Here is a 16,149-nt window from a genome sequence, read left to right as displayed (position 1 = left end):
TTATTTTGCTAACTGCTTAAACGTAAAAGTGTAACAGAAAGAGATTGTCCCTGTGACTCGTATTTTTCATCATTTGGTCATTAAATAGTGATGGATATAAACCTATAAAGTATCTAAACTGAACCTTTTAACAATCCATGAGCAATACTATCATTTCTTTAATAGAACTCGCTGACCGTGCCTTTCTCAGATGCCATTTGTCATTTTCAGCCTGCAATAATCAATAACTTGGCTTTGAAATAAATAATATAACAGTCACAATATATTATCTTTCAGGCTGGCCTTATACTAACCATAAAACAAGACTAGGAGAGATGAAAACTTTAGGAAAATGCCAAAAATGAAATACCTGAGAGTGGGAGCTAAATTAACAAGCAGCTTTACATAGTTTCCCTTCCAAATTCATTTGTGCCTACCTTTTTTTAGGAAACTGCCTGTGGGAATCAGATAAACAGAAACTTCTGCAGCCACTGAAGAGTTTGATCTATAGCCTTAAAAGAAACTTAGATTGATGTAAAAATAAAACACACAGACATTAAGCAGAAAAATCATAAACTTGTGTTTCTATAGTTGTAAGAAAAAATCTGCCTTAAGTAAGTGAGAAACTGTACTGATAAGATGGTGAAGGGTTTATAATGTAAGAATAGCTATACAGAGTAAGTTAAGAGTTTAAAATTATAATAGAAACATGTGCACTTCAGACAAAAACCCATTAATCAAAAGTATCCACAGTACAACAAAATTAAGTAAAAGTGATAAGTCAAGAAAACAAAATTAACTGTGTAGCATCTATTCATTAGATTAGATAGTTTCATATTATCCTATAACAAAAAGCTTGTGACCACTCTTGAGCTATAACCAACTACTTACTCCTTTAAAATCTCACAACCTCTGATACTGATGTTTATCTGAGCAATGAATCATTCTCAACCCAACGTTAGTCGCATCTCTTAATAAAAAAGCAGAGACAATAATATGTACCTATTTTTAAGATAGAAAAGAAGAATTTGGGATCATCTGATTTGAAGTTTGGGACCAATGCCCAAATCTTTCTGTGAGGTTGGTGCCAGGTTTCTGACCCAGCACTGGGGCAGTGAGGAGGGCGAGCACCAGACCCTGCTGCTGTCATCCAGAGCAGCAATTAAACACAGGCTGAGTTTTACACCTCTGATTGTTGCATTAAAACCAACAGGGCCCAGGAGCTCTCCTGAACTGAACATGCCTCTAAAAACCCAGCTGGAGTTTGGAGAAGCAGCTCCATGGGGAGCTGAATGTGCTGAAGGTTTGGGGGCTTTCCTCGGGCCCCTGGGTGAGAGCAGAGGGTGACAGAGGTGACAGAGGTGACAGGGGTGTGGTGGCACCTGCAGGAGCTGTGCTGGCTCCTGAGGAGATCCTGCTGTGTGCTGAACCCCATTCCACTAATGATTCCATCAATGCTTTGGGCAGAGGCTGCTGGAAAACCCAGACACCAACATGAACATAAATGCCACCTCAGGAATCCCCTCATCTGTGCATCTGTGATTGGTCTCATGTGGTTGTTTCTAATTAATGGCCAATCACAGTCTGCTGGCTCGGACTCTCTGGTCAGTCACAAGATTTTATTATCATTCCATTCCTTTCTGCTCCTTTCAAGCCTTCTGATGAAATCCTTTCTTCTATTCTTTTAGTATAGTTTTAGTATACTAAATTTTCTTTTAATATAATATATATATATATATAAAATAAAATATATTTTCTTTTATATTTATTTTAATATATATTTAATATATATTAATATATAACTTTATATATAATTTAATCATAGAATATATTTTCTTTTATATTAATTAATATATAATATGTATAAAATATATTTTCTTTTGCATTAATTTTAATATATATTTAATATATATTAATATATAATTTAATATATAATTTAATCATAGGATATATTTTCTTTTATATTAATTAATATATAATATGTATAAAATATATTTTCTTTTATATTAATTTTAATATATACTTAATGTATATTAATATATAACTTTATATATAATTTAATCATAGAATATATTTTCTTTTATATTAATTAATATATATACTATATTTTCTTTTATATTAATTTCTTTTAACATGATATTTTTTCTTTTTATATAATATATATAATAAAATAATTTCCTTTAAGTTTTCTTTTACTATAATATACATCATAAAATAATAAATCAGCCTGAAGGAAGCCAAGATTCACATCTCGTCCCTCGTCCCTGGGACCCCTGTGAACACCACCCCACCTTGGGGCTGGGTGTTTGTGGTGAAGGACAGAGGCACAGTGCCCTGCCTGGAAATCTGGCTTTGAGTGCTGCTCCAGGGCTCCCTGCTGGGCTGCTCCAAGGTTTGCTGAGCCTGAGAGAGCAGGGGAAGAGGGGCAGGGTTTGTGTCGATGAATCCTGGCGGTTCAGCTCCGAGGCAATGTTTTCCCTGCCATCAGTGTAACAGCTTTGGCTGCTCTTTCCAGCTGGGAGCTCTCTCTGGAAGCTCTCCCAGGCCTCAGTGATGCCCCACGGCCTCACTGACAGGGAGGAGAGCCAGCACATTCCTGTGGGCATTTTTAAGGAATTGTGAATAAGATAGAGAGGAAACTCCTGAGGTTTTTTTTGATAATGTGGTTTATTTTCTTATTTTTTACATAGGTTGGAAGGGTGAGTTCGGTTTACATTGCTATAGTATGGTTCAGAAGACTTTTATTTATAAGACTTTATTTATTTACAAGACTTCTATTTATAAGACCTTTTAAGGAGTCACTGATTAATAAAATATTGTTAACCAGGACATTTATGTTTTTGACTTAACCCTTAAATATTTTGTTTTATGGACTCATGCTTAACTCACACGCCCAAAGTTCTAAGAGTTCTTTCCATTTCAAATTCCAGCAGATTCCCAAGGGATCACCCTCCCTCATCCCTGGCTGCTGTTTAATCACTGAGATTTAGCCACAAACAACTGAGTTTCCTGTCCTCAGGTCTGAGCAGCCCCTGTCACTGCTGTGTTTGAACTAATGGGAACAATTAAAACCTCCCAACAATTAAAACCCTCCATGCTGGAGCTCTGCCATCCCTGCCCCGGGTGGAATCGATGCAGCCCCAGCTCTCCCCACCCCAGCACCTTTGGGAAGTCACTCAATCACCCTCCTGCTGCCCCACACCAGCTCTGCAGGGCACAAAAGGCTGGAAAAACTGGTCCAGGGCCTCTCACCACAAAGTTTCAGCCTCAGCTCAACTCCTCAGCCACTGCTGCAAACACAAATAATTAATTTTACATTGTCTTTTTTAAGAGCAGGAAAGAGGGAGTTTGAAGGAAGTGATTTGATTTAATTTTCTCCTCCACTTCTGAGCAGGATTGAAGGCTGCAATTAGGGAGATGAACTGAGAGAGGACAGGCAAGGAGGGCTCTGTGGGATCTCTGGGGTTTGTAAAGCATTTATTATCAGTAACAGCAGCACGTGAATCTAAAAACAGTGTCTCTGTATGACTGATATTAAAAAATGACTGATTTAAAAGAAAGTGCTTCACCTCTGTTGCCAGCCAGAAAGGTAGCTCTCCAGTATTCTCAGACTTAAATGCTGCCAGTATTTCACGTTAGGATAGTCATAAAGTTAAAGGTTAATAGGCTGTACAAATGACAGAGTTTAAAGGGAAAAATGAAGATGGGAAGATTTCTAGCACTTAGGGAACATTTTAAAAATGAAACTCCTCTGCCTAATGTAATTTTTCCTATATTCTTTCTCATGCTGTTGATCATTATTGAAAATATTTCTATTTGCATAAGTGATTTCTCCTTCAGTGCCCACCTCCGTTTGCTTTTAGGATCACCATTACTTCCCACAGCACGTGAGCCATAATCCTGCTGCTGTGAGAAGGGTGAAATCAAAGCCACAGCCTCACCCAGGGAGCCCCAGAGCACGAGGAAGGCTTTGATTTAATTGAAAATCATTAGAATGGGCAGGTTGAGGAGCAAGGCAAAGCACACACGTGGCTGGAAATGGGATTTGGTCGTGGTGTTTCAGATCAGCCCAGCACATGTGGGAAGTGGCAAAAGCTGGTGCTGGGTCAGCCTTGGTGCCAGGGGTGGGCTGCACTGTGCTCTCCAAGCCTGGAGAATGGAGTTTAACAGTGAGATTAGCATGATTTAGGTAAAGGCTTTACACAGAGCCCGCCAGATGTCACATCTGCTTTTGCACTGAGGGGCGAAATTCTCCCTTCTTGTCTCTGTTGGCCTTCCAGAGCAACTGCAAACAGTTGTGCTGGAAAAAAGTGTGAAATGTGGCTCTTTGAAATGTACTTTTCATTACCCCAGTGCTCTTCCCTCTGACCAGATCACAGGAGGGTTCAGGGAGCAGGACTCTGCTCCAGGTCCCAAACACAACATCACACACACCACAGGGCTGAGCTACAAATCAGCTGTGGGCAACAAGTGGCAGCACCTTCCAGACAGAATTTATTCTTACTGCTTTCTTTATTCTTACTGCTTTCCTTCTTTCTGTAGGTATCTGCCACTCCTCTCCAGGTATTTCTGGAGTCTGGGTGTGCAAAGGCTCAGAGGCAAATCAGAAATCTGATCTCTGCCTGGCTTTGGCACTCTGTGCCTCCACAGGTACTTCTGGCTTTTCTTCCTCTGCTTTTCATCGAGTTTCTACTTTTCTGGAGCATGTTCCTAAAATCCTTCTGGGTTCTGAGTCTACGTCCTGATTTATTGTAGCCTGAGCAACAAATAGGTCTGGAATAAAAGTGATTGCTGAGCAAAGCCTCCTCTTCTCATGGGAGAAAGGACCGTGCCTTGGTGTTCCCTCTGTAAGGAATTTTATGGCTTTGCCACGGGGCCCGACCTTTGATTCTGCACAGAAATTCCTGAGGTTGCAGGAGATGATCCATGCAGAGCTGCTCTGAAAACCAGGACAGCAAAATTCACGTTCCTTGTGCACAGACCCAGGGAAAACCCAGGGAGTGCCCATGCCAAGGATCACTGCTGCCCTGGGCATCCTGCAGAAGGGACTCAAGGCTGCACTGGGGCCATTCCATGCTATTAAAATAAACCAAACCATGCACATTTTCATTAATTTCCATGGAATTTCCAGCAATATTGAATGGCATTTCCTTCCTTCTTTCCTCTCTTGGTTTCCAATGTTCCAGCCCTCAGTCAGTTGCTGCTATGCCACATATCTTCCAAAACTGTAATATTAATATAGCAGAACACGACAGCACTGAAACTCTTGTTTAAAGATGTGCAAGTGTTGTGTTTCTTTTGCATGTGACACTGCACAGAAGATGATTAAAACATTTTGAACACTTTAAACATTTTAAAATGAAAGCAGAGGCAAACCCACCACACCCTATCAGTTAAACCCACCATCACCCACCTCCTTGTCCCTTCCTGCAGGGACTAAAATGCTGAATAAAGGAAATAAAAGGAGTAAAATGCTTGCAGTGCAAAGGGGTTTTTCAGGAGTCTCTTTTACCATTAAAAACTTCTGCAAGACCTCCAGTAATTAATTTGCAGAGTATTTTCCTTGTCTTAAACTTGTGCTGCCTTTGGGATTGTTTGTAGTTCCTCTTTCCACCCTCAGGATTTTTCTGTGATAAACTTCTGGGATCCAAATAAGAACACTGAAGAAAAGTGGGGTTTTTTTCCCATTCTGAGCCTTTTCCTCTGAGGCAGCTTTGCCCCAGAGACCCCCACACTGCTGGGCTGGCTGGAGGAGCCCTTCCTCCCTCTGCCCCAGCATGGAATTGCTCGTGGCGGAGCCTGTGGAATTGCTTGTGTGAAGAAGTGCTCACCTAAAAGCAAAAAGGGTCCTTTCTATTTGGTCCTTTGTAATTTCTGGTTCTTCATTCATTTTTACAGACAGCTGGAATGGTTATAATGTTCCGAAATAAAAGACAGTTTTCTTTTGAAAAAGGGGCCATGCCTAAAAGTTGAGAGTGGAAAAGGCTGCCTGTAACCTTTTATTGGCTTCATTCTCTCTAATATATCTGCCCTGTACGCCAAGAAAAGTATAAACAAATGGCAGGGTATTGGTTTTTCACTAACGGGGTTTAAACCAAGGTTATAAAAAGCATATCCTATCTGACTCTATTTATGAAACAATTAATATTGTCAATGCCTTTTCCATCTCCCCCGAGTTACACATACTGCATAAACTTTGATATATCCCTGAGAAGTACAAAAAACACCAGCTGGGGGGTAAACAGGGCAATGCATCAACACTGTAGGAAGGGGAAAAAATTCTCACGAATTCTTATGAAATTCTCTGATATTAAAATAACCCGAGATGTAATTCCCTTGAATTTGGTGTGAGAATGTTTGGGCAAGCCAGACAAAGCGTCCTTTGGATTTAGGATTAATTACAGGATTTAGCTTGTAATCTCGGGGTTTCGGTGCAGTTAATTATGTGTTTGTTTGGAGCTTTTCCAGCAGGATCCCGGCGGGAAGGCGCTCCCGGCGCTGCCCGTGGTGCTGAAGGGCGAGCGGGGAGCGCCCCGCGCTCCGTCCATCCACACTCTGCTGCATTTGTGCTTATTATAGTAGTAAAATAATTCCAGAAATTCACCTCCGCAGCTTCAGATGGAAATCTGTTCCCAGACAAAAAGCACGGACCTTTTGGTGGCCAATATCACTACAGAGTTTCCCAGCTGGAGATATTTAAACTAATCGCCCTCCCCAATCCTTGTTCGTCACCTGAAATATCAGCGCTGCTTATCAATAGCCCTGTGTGTGTCACGCTGCTGCCAAGCATTCCGATCAATAGATTATCATTATTATCGTTTCAGAGCCTGATCGGGAAGGTGAAGGGCATTGTCAAGGGCATCTGGAAATCCTGATTGCTCTCTGATCCCTTTCAGGGCTTTACAGCAGAATCAAATCAGGATCTGTCACTGGGGAGACAGCGCCTCATTCTCTCCCTCGGAGCAGCCCTGGCTGCCAAAAAACAAACAAACAAACAAACAAACAAACAAATAAAAAGCAGAGGTGTCATTCACATGTTGGCTCTCGAGACTTTTTGCATTTCCTCCATTCTTCACCCCACTGCAGCTCTCCAGCACAGCAATCCATAACAAAGCTCTCCTGGCAGGGTGATGTGCACTGTACAGGATTTTCCTGACTGGAATATTTAAGGTAACGTGGTCTGGGTGGGTTTTGTTATGTGGGGAGGGTTTTTTTCATTGCACACATAAGTTAGATGCCACACTCTGGGAATGACAGCACGCAGCAAGGATACACATCAGGCTGCTCAGGAGAAACAGATAATGTTTATTTCTATGAAAAAATTGTTATTTTGACAATTCTGTTGCTCTGGAAATACCAAACATTATTTAAATGTGTTGCATTTCATGCACATATCTAGCTGGATTTCTTTCCACTTTCTATCAATAATATTTTAATGTTATTTGCCTTATCTGCCACCTTGAACAAGGCATTTAACTTTACACAGTCTCTTTTGATAATTTTGGGGTTTTTTTCTTTTTTCTGATACTATTTACAGATCCTTAATGACAAGCCAAAAATCTGCTGATGTAAAATGATGTGGAAAAAATCACCCTTGAATTTGTTTTGTCAGTTCTTCATGGCTGCTTTTCATACCTTCATATGAGGAAGGACTTTCAAGCCTTGAACTGGCTGGATCCCTGTGTCTCAATTCCAAAGGGAATCTTCTCTTGTCCAAAAAACGGACTAGAGAAAAAAAAGGACATGGCTGTGATGGTGTCAGAAGTTTTGCACAACCTGCATTCAAAATCCTTCTGCTGCTCTCCACCAGCACTGCTTCCACCAAGTTTATTACTGATGAGTTTTTGATGTGTATTGCTAATGTTTAACCAAAATGCATTAAAAATATTTTCTGCAAAATGCTTGGTTTTCTAAAGATCTCCAAATTTTCAATGGCATAATTAAAAAAAAAAGCAGCAATATAAAAAACAAACAAACAAACAAAAAAAGAAAAAACAAAAAAAAACACACAAAAACCCCAAGACCAAAAAAGCCAACAAAATCCAAAGAAAGACTTCAATGTAAAGCTGTGGCTCAAAGTAGGATGATGTGAAATTTGTGCTGTCCTTTCTTGGCCTCTGATTGTTCATTCTTATAATGTAAAGTTGTGCGCTTATATTAATATATTTAGAAAAAAGGAATTTTGTTGTCTAGGATAAAATTTTCCCTGCAATTTACAGGAATGTTGTGCAGAAAGAAGCCCAAAAATGTTCTTTTCTCTGTAGAACAGGTAGAACAGAGTCTGTGCACCATGGGAGCAATGGGAGAACTTCACCTCTGGTTATCTGAAGACAAGAAACGTTGGAGATTCCCCAGCCAAAGAGGGAGGAGGAGCCTCCTGTGGTGCGTGCATCATTTTGGCTCCCTGGGATTCCTGGAACACCGAGTTTCCCTGAGGATCAGCCTTCCCTGGGCACTGCCAGCGTCATTAATAAGTCATTAATAAGGTTTTGACAGAGAAACTCTTGAGGAAGCACAAAACAACCCCATCATTCATTTATTTTGCAAAATCTCCAGCTATTTTGGGGATTTGCTGACTCAGAACAAGCTGGTTCAGCCTGTCATAACAAACATTAGTAGGGAAATGAGGGTGATCTGAGGATCTTTGCATGAAATTCAAGGCACAGCTCGTGTTCAGTAGGTACAATTCAGAACAACTCTCCTACAACAGCCAAGGATCTGTGATAGGAACATGAGAGGCTTCAGAAGCAGCTGGGTTTTGAGTCAATAGGCTGTAACACTTTTGAAATCAATGATTATTTAAGAACTCCTAAAACTGCACATGGTCCAGCTGCCCTGCACACGAGCACTGGATCTGCTCTGCTCTCTGTTGGCTCTCTGCAAAGGGACAGTTTGGATCTGAGATTGAAATCTGAGTGTGGCTCTGAACACCTCTTTTCCAGCCACAGCCACCACAGAGCTCTGCAGCAATTTTCTCTTCCAGGAGGAGCTGGAAATACTCAGCACTTTTCAAGTGTGGTGATAGGATTCTTTTGTAGATTGAATAAATTACCTATTTATGGCCACATCTGGTTATTTGGGATTTCACCAATCCTGATGTTTACATAGTCCTGGTTTTGATTTTTGTGTGTTTTTACATTTTACATGATTCAAAGTTTACAATTACCTATAAAAGCACTGGGCTTCAGATATAAAGCTGCAAAGCCACCATCTATTCATTTTCCTTCTGACAGATTTTGAAAGATGAGCTGAAGTTTGTGTTTGGATAAGATGTTAAGGAACAGCACATGCTCTGCCTTCAAACCCTCCAGGGGCACTTCTCACAAAGGATTTCCTCCAGTGTATTTAGCTGACCTCCACTGGGTGAGTTCACCTGTGGAAGTGATGAATTGTGCCCACATGACTAATGCCAGGGTGATGAAACCTTCCAGAAATTATTCTGGTGGGCAAGACAAAGTGACAAAAGCAAGGGATATGTGGGGATATGTGGTATGAGTTTGTGATGAGATCAGAGAGTCTTATCACATTCTATAGAGTACCTGTGCAGTGCTCTGTGAGACAAAGGCTGTGCTTGGATCACCTCATCAGTTCTGTCCCTGTGGATTTACTCCAGATTACAGGGAATTTGCAGCAGCACTTGTTTCACAAAAACATCACAACCCAGAAATTTCTCCCCTTTTCTGATAAAAATGCCATCTCTGTGAGTCAGACACGGAGCTGTGATGAGCCTCAGAAATAAAAGTCTGATAAATTGAACAACCTGCTTTCTGGAAGCACTAGGAGATTCTAATATTTGTCAGGGAGGACTCTCAGCTTTCCAGGAAGCCACTGGAAAGCAGAGACTAACAAAGCCTTCCATTTAAAGGCACAAAAATGCCATTGTAAGGCATAATAAGGGAACAACTTTAACTGTTCCAAAATACCTCTCAACCCACACACATGCCATACACCCTGATCCACTCAGCCTGGGGAAACCTGAGACAGGCTTCCAAGCAAAACTCCCTTGTAGTTTTTCCAGTCTCGAACAGAACATCCTTATCAAATCCATCCCACAGGAGACATTCCTTTTGATGAGGAAGCAGCATCCCTTCTCTGGCTGAGCCCTGGTTGTTTCCAGCCATGCATTTCAGAAAGAGCACTTGAAAGACTGACAGAAAAATGCTAAAAACTCAGATTTTAAAAAGGCCCTGATAATATGGAACGATTTGCAATAGGAAATGGAGACCCATTGAGAAGAGCTCAGACTCTGCTGCAGTTAATCTCTGGCATTCACAAAATTGGGTTTATGTGCCTGGACAGCGTGACAGGAGCTCCAAAATCAGATGGTGGAAGGATTCACTTTGATTGCCTGGGAAAGGAGTGTTGGTGTGAGGGGTGCAAGCTGTTAAATGTCTTCTCCTTTCCTCCTTCTCCCCTTGGACATCCAAACTGATGCAAGGAGGTGCCTCAGCACTCTCCTGTGGGGTTATGTTTAATGTCAGCCTAGAATCAAGCAGTGCCTGGCTGGAATTCTGCTTCTCCACAATCTCTGGAAGCCCAGATGTGCAAACTTCTTCAGGAGACAAGAAGTTTCTTCTTGTATACAAGAAGAAGTACTCTTCCACTTCTTCTTGAACAAATAAAGGGACCAGGAAACTCAGCCCTGCCCTTTCCTCAGGGTGGAAAAGAGAAAGCTGAACCCAAGGGGACACAAAGTTTGTCACCTGTGCTTGCAGTGGGGACACTCAGGGGTGGCAGACAAAGATGGGGCAGGAATTTGGGTGAAACAGGGGCTGAGGTGGGTAATTCCTGCCAGGGAAACGGGGCTGCTGTGCTCTGCACACCCTCCTCAGCAGGCTGCAAGCCTTTTTGGAGCTCCTAGCAGTGGGGCACCACAGAATCACAGCACACGGGTTCATGCTCCAGCCTAGCTCCTGCTAGAAAAACAATGGAAAAGAAGAGGCAGTGCTGAGACAGGATAAATAAGGAGATAAATCACTTTGCAATACAATACAGCCAAAACCCGAAAATAAACAATTACTTTAAATCATATCAAGCACCCATCACAAACATCACATTTATACAATTGATCCATGTGTAAATTAGCCAATTAATTCTGAATTGCAACACTAATGAAATAATAATTATCTGTTTACAATGGAATGCTGCGAGTGAAAGTCTGGAAACAGAAATAAAGACTGCAGCAAAACCCACTCAGCTCCATCACCAGTGGGCAAGGGGGGAATGGTCAATACCGGTCCTTAACATCCTGATATTGCTGGGGAGGGGGGATAAATAAAATATATAAATAAACAACAAATCTATGGACCTTAAATAATAGAAATAGAAAAATTCTCTTTTAGAACACTGCAGGGTTTTGCTTGTTTGTTTTGTAGTAAAAAATTGCAAAGTGGGAATTTCTTTTAAGTTAACCAGAGGCTGGTTTGATTTTTTGTCCTTGCTTGGCTTTCTACCGTGAATTGTTTGCCCTGAGGGACTCCAAAGGGATTAGGACCTCATAATTACCAAAGCAGTGAAAGATGGATGGAAAAGAGTGGGAGCTTCAGCTCAGAATTATTTCGGTGACTCATATCTAAATAAAATCTTCACTGAGATGGCGAAATGCACTGGGATCTTCTATAAGAACTTTTCACCCTTGGCTTTTCATGTAAGAGCTGCACACGTTCAGCACAGAGCTTTAGCCCAGGTCTCAGGCAGGAGCCTGAGTTAGGGGCTATTGGCTGTTTTCTGAACAGAAACTATTTCTGTCTGTCTGGGGTTTGTTCCTCTGTACATTTTACCCCAGAGTTGAGGGATATTCTCAGAGAAACAGCATTTCTCTGGAAAATTCCCAACGACCTTTTCTTTACCAGGTGCTTTAAGCTGTTAATGAGAGCAGGAACAAGAAACAGTTGTTAATAACAGAATATTTCTGCAAACTATCAATTGCTGAGACCCCATCCCCAAGATGTGTGGAAGGTACATGAACCACCATGTCTGTTGCAGCCAAAAATGTTGTGTGACTGGTTCTGTACAAATTCTCCCTCTATTTATAACCCCAAGTGCTCAGGAGGAGGAAAGACTCCTGGGCAGTTTGATCCAGATTAAAAAATGTCTCGCTTCAAATTGCCAAGTGGGTGTCTCTAAAACGAAATAGCAAGAAAAACCAGGTAGATTTGATCAAGGCATTAAAATATTTAGAAGTAGAGATTGTGAGATTGTTGCTCTCTATGCACATGTGAGCACATCCGAGTCCAGAGCTCTGCGTGTGCCAGGGCAGATTTGTGCAGTGCACGCTCAAAGGTATTCCAAACGTTTAGAAGGATGCCAGAACTGATCCTTCCCTTCCCTTCCCTTCCCTTCCCTTCCCTTCCCTTCCCTTCCCTTCCCTTCCCTTCCCTTCCCTTCCCCGGGTACGGGCGGGCAGTACGCGGTATTCCGGCCCTACCGGGGCTCCCGTCACGGTTCCCGGTGTCCCGGGCGGTGCGGGGAGCGCTCCGGGCCCGCCAGGGGGCGCCCTGCGCCCGGACCCCGGGAGCGGCGGGGACGGGACTGGGAACGGAGCAGGGATGGAGCCGGGAACAGTGGGGATGAATCTGGGAACGGGGCAGGGACGGATCCCGGGATCGCCCCGTGCCCGAACACGCAGAGCGGCACGGATGGATCCCAGAAGCACCGTGTTCGCATTCCGAGAGCGGTAGGGATCGATCCCGGGAGCGCCCCATGACCGAACCCCGGGAGCGCCCGGAGCTCGAAGCCCAGGAGCAGGGCAGGAACGAATCCCGGGACTGGGGCAGGAACGAATCCCGCCGCCTTATGCCCTGATCCCACCAGCGGCGGGCCCGGGTCGTGCCCGTGCCCGTTGTCGCCGCTCCGCCGCGGGCTCGACGTGTCCCGGCGGCCCCGGGGAGGCGGCAGGGCTGCCCGCGGTGCGGAGGGCACCGGCACCGTCGGGGCAGAGCTGTCCCGCCGCCCCCGCCCCGCAGCAGGCCGCTCAGTCGTTCCTGCCCCGCGGCGGAGCGGAGCGGAGCGGAGCGCATTGCGGCCGGAGCCTGTCCGGTGCCCCGTATCCCGGCGGGGCCCGGCCCGGCCCGCTTCTCCCCCCGGCCGCGGGCGGCTTTTGTTGCCGGCGGCGCGGGGCGGGGGCGCGGGGGGCGGCGCGGCGGGGCGGGGGCGGTTTTGAGGCAGGAGCGGCGCGGCCCGTGCCATTCGCCCGCCGCCGCCGCCGCCGCCGCGCCGCTCCCTTTGTGCCGCCGGCCCGGCCCCGCTCGCTGCCTAATTGGACTCCGCAAACGCCACGGACGGGCGGGCGGCAGGGCGGTCGCCGCCTCCGGGCACGGCGGCGCGTCGGGCGGGGGGGCCGGGGCGGCTGCGAGCAGGGGCTGCGCGGAGCGCTCTCCTCCCGCCGCCTCCCGCCTGATCCCATTCGCCTTTGTGCGCGCCCAATCGCCGCGTGCTCCCCGCGCGGAACGGGGATGACATTTTGATTTCATCATTAGCATCCGGCGTCAGGTTGACGCAGCAGCAGCGGCGGCGGGAGGCGGCGGCGGCGGCGGCAGCGACGACCCCGGCTCTCCGCCTGCCCGCAGCAGCGCCCCGGTGCCGCGGGCTGCGCGGGTCCCCCCGGCCCCCCGCGCTGCCGCCCCCCCATGCGAGGGGCCCCCGGCCGGCCCCGCCGCCGCGCTCCCACGCCGCCCCGCCGCGCCTGTCCCCCGCGCCGCCGGGAGCCGCCACCTGCGCGCCGGGCGCGGGCCGCGGGGCCAGCGGCGGCCAGGAGCCGGGCGGGCAGCGGAGGATGCCGGAGACCGGGCAGGAGCCGCCCAGCGCCCCTCCGCCTCCCCCCAAGGAGTCCTTCTACATCAAGAACCTGCTCAACGGCGGCCCCCCCAAGGCGCCCCCCAAGCAGCCGCGGGCGCTGTTCGCCCCCTCGGGCAAGGCGGCGGTGGACGGCGCCGGCTTCGCCCTCTCGCAGGTGGGCGACCTCGCCTTTCCCCGCTTCGAGATCCCGGCGCCGCGCTTCGCCCTGAGCGCGCACTGCCTGGAGCGCGCCCAGACCTGGTGGTACCCCTACGCCCTGACGCCGGCCGGAGCGCACCTGCCCCGCACGGAAGGTACCGTCCCCACAACTTCCATCGCTCCTTCCTTCCCTCCGTCCCTCCCCGGCGGGGCGGCGGGGCCCGGGGACGGCGGGGCGGGGGGTGGCGCGGGGATCCGGCCGGCTCGTCCCGTTTCCCCCGAACGGGACGCGGGGCCTGGGGGGTGAAGGTGTCTCTTTGTGTCCCTCGTGTCCCCCCTCTTCACGCCCCGCTTCGTCCTTTCCCCTCCAGCCGCAGAGAAATCGCTGCTGAGGGACTCGTCCCCCGCCTCGGGCACCGACCGGGACTCCCCGGAGCCGCTGCTGAAGGCGGAGGGGGAGCAGAAGGAGCTGGACTCTAAGAGCCCCGACGAGATCGTCCTGGAGGAGAGCGACTCGGAGGAGGCCAAGAAGGAGGGAGGCGCGGAGGACTGGAAGAAGCGGGAGGAGAGCCCCGAGAAGAAGCCGTGCCGCAAGAAGAAGACGCGCACGGTGTTCAGCCGCTCGCAGGTCTTCCAGCTGGAGTCCACCTTCGACATGAAGCGCTACCTGAGCAGCTCGGAGCGCGCCGGCCTGGCCGCCTCGCTGCACCTGACAGAGACCCAGGTGAAGATTTGGTTCCAGAACCGCCGCAACAAGTGGAAGCGGCAGCTGGCGGCCGAGCTGGAGGCGGCCAACCTGAGCCACGCGGCCGCGCAGCGCATCGTGCGCGTCCCCATCCTCTACCACGAGAACTCGGGCGCGGAGGGGGGCGCGGGGGGCGGCGGAGCTCCCGGCACGCAGCCCCTGCTCACCTTCCCTCACCCCGTCTATTACTCGCACCCCGTGGTCACCTCCGTGCCGCTGCTGCGGCCCGTGTGAGCCCGGGAGGGGCGCGGAGAGGCGCGCAAGGCACCCGGCCGCCTGTAAGTACTGCAGCCCCCCGTGCGGGGCGACACGAGTGCGGGGCTGGGGGGACCCCTCGGCGGGTGGGGGTAGGAGGAAAGCCGCGGAAATTCAGGAGGAAAACAAAAAAAATAATGAAAAAAAGAGATTAAAAATCTGGGGGGTGGGAAACGAAAATGAGGAAAATGAAAGCGGGGACTTGTAGAGAACCCTGGAGCTGTCACACCTTTTGTAAACGTGGATGAAAACCGCGATGGTCTCTCTCTCTCTCTCTCTCTCTCTCTCTCTGTGGCTTTAGTTTTATTTTTGTAAAAAAAAAAAAAGAAAGAAAAAGGAAAAAAAAAGAAAAAAAAAAGAAAAAAATGGGGGAAAAGATAGTTATAAAATAAAACGAATGGTCCCAGGCCACTCCTCGAGATTTGCCAAACGCTAACGGGAAGCTGAATTTCTGTTCCTTTCGGATCTCTCCTTCTGCCTCCAAATAATTGTTCAGGCTCCTGATCCTGTCGTGACTCAAACTTCATCGACCACGGCTTTTCATTTAAGCAGACCTTTGCCTCTTTGCTTGCCCACGTTTTGTACCTTTCGGTTTCTGCCATGAGACTTTCACGAGCAAGAAATACAGCCTCAAAGTGAACGGTTAAATACACTCGCACGCTTTGAGTGACCCTTATTTATTATCGTTTACTTAGACATTTTTAATTCTTGTTTATAATTCTTGTTTTCCTAGTTGTCGGGTTGTTTCAGGTTTTTTTCCTTGTAAAGTTATTTCGGTATCTGGGGGGGGAAAAAAAAAAATCTGTGCCCTTTTGCTTTCTTTTGTAATACTAATTATTATTATTATTATTATTATTAATATTATTGTACTTTTAAACTGTGCAATATTGTACGACGATTCTTAAAGCACTGCTTTTATTTGAATGGTGAGGAAAGGGTTTTTAGCATTGTAAAATTGCGTTTCTTCATGTTGTGCAAAATGAAATAAAAAAGATTGAAAAGCGAAGGAAAGTGAGAAGAGAGGAGCAGGGCATGGGAATTAGCATCGGCCCGGCTTGTGCGAATAAATAAGGGAGATTCGGTGAGCTGGGCGCTTTAAGTGAAGGACAATCAACTTTAGGGGAATTTTAATTTATTTGATATGATGTACAGTTTTCTTCTAAAGTCCATTGAGTATGTGGATTTTAATAGGCAGAAATCAAGTGAGGAGTGGACACCTCTAGTCTCTCTCTGTC

The 16,149-nt window shown here is 46.8% G+C and overlaps 1 protein-coding gene across 1 annotated transcript; it reads left to right on the top strand.

The window, feature by feature from the left end:
• Positions 1–13,753: 13,753 nt before the first annotated feature.
• On the top strand, positions 13,754–14,893 carry HMX3 (H6 family homeobox 3). Its single transcript, XM_054277437.1, has 2 exons — positions 13,754–14,069; positions 14,286–14,893. Exons 1-2 carry the CDS (start codon positions 13,754–13,756, stop codon positions 14,891–14,893), a joined length of 924 nt encoding a protein of 307 aa, XP_054133412.1.
• Positions 14,894–16,149: the final 1,256 nt, after the last annotated feature.

Source organism: Melozone crissalis, unplaced genomic scaffold, assembly GCF_028551555.1.
Source record: "Melozone crissalis strain CALT ecotype California unplaced genomic scaffold, PUWL_Pcris_2 ptg000019l_1, whole genome shotgun sequence".
In the NCBI taxonomy this organism is placed as follows: domain Eukaryota; kingdom Metazoa; phylum Chordata; class Aves; order Passeriformes; family Passerellidae; genus Melozone; species Melozone crissalis.
Note: the sequence above shows the minus strand (reverse complement) of the source record. Positions and strands in the feature narration are given on the sequence as shown.

Coding starts and splice junctions, on each gene's coding strand:
- HMX3 (XM_054277437.1), top strand. CDS start 13,754: ATGCCGGAGACCGGGCAGGAGCCGCCCAGCGCCCCTCCGCCTCCCCCC. Junction 14,070..14,285: donor GCACCTGCCCCGCACGGAAG/GTACCGTCCCCA, acceptor TTTCCCCTCCAG/CCGCAGAGAAATCGCTGCTG.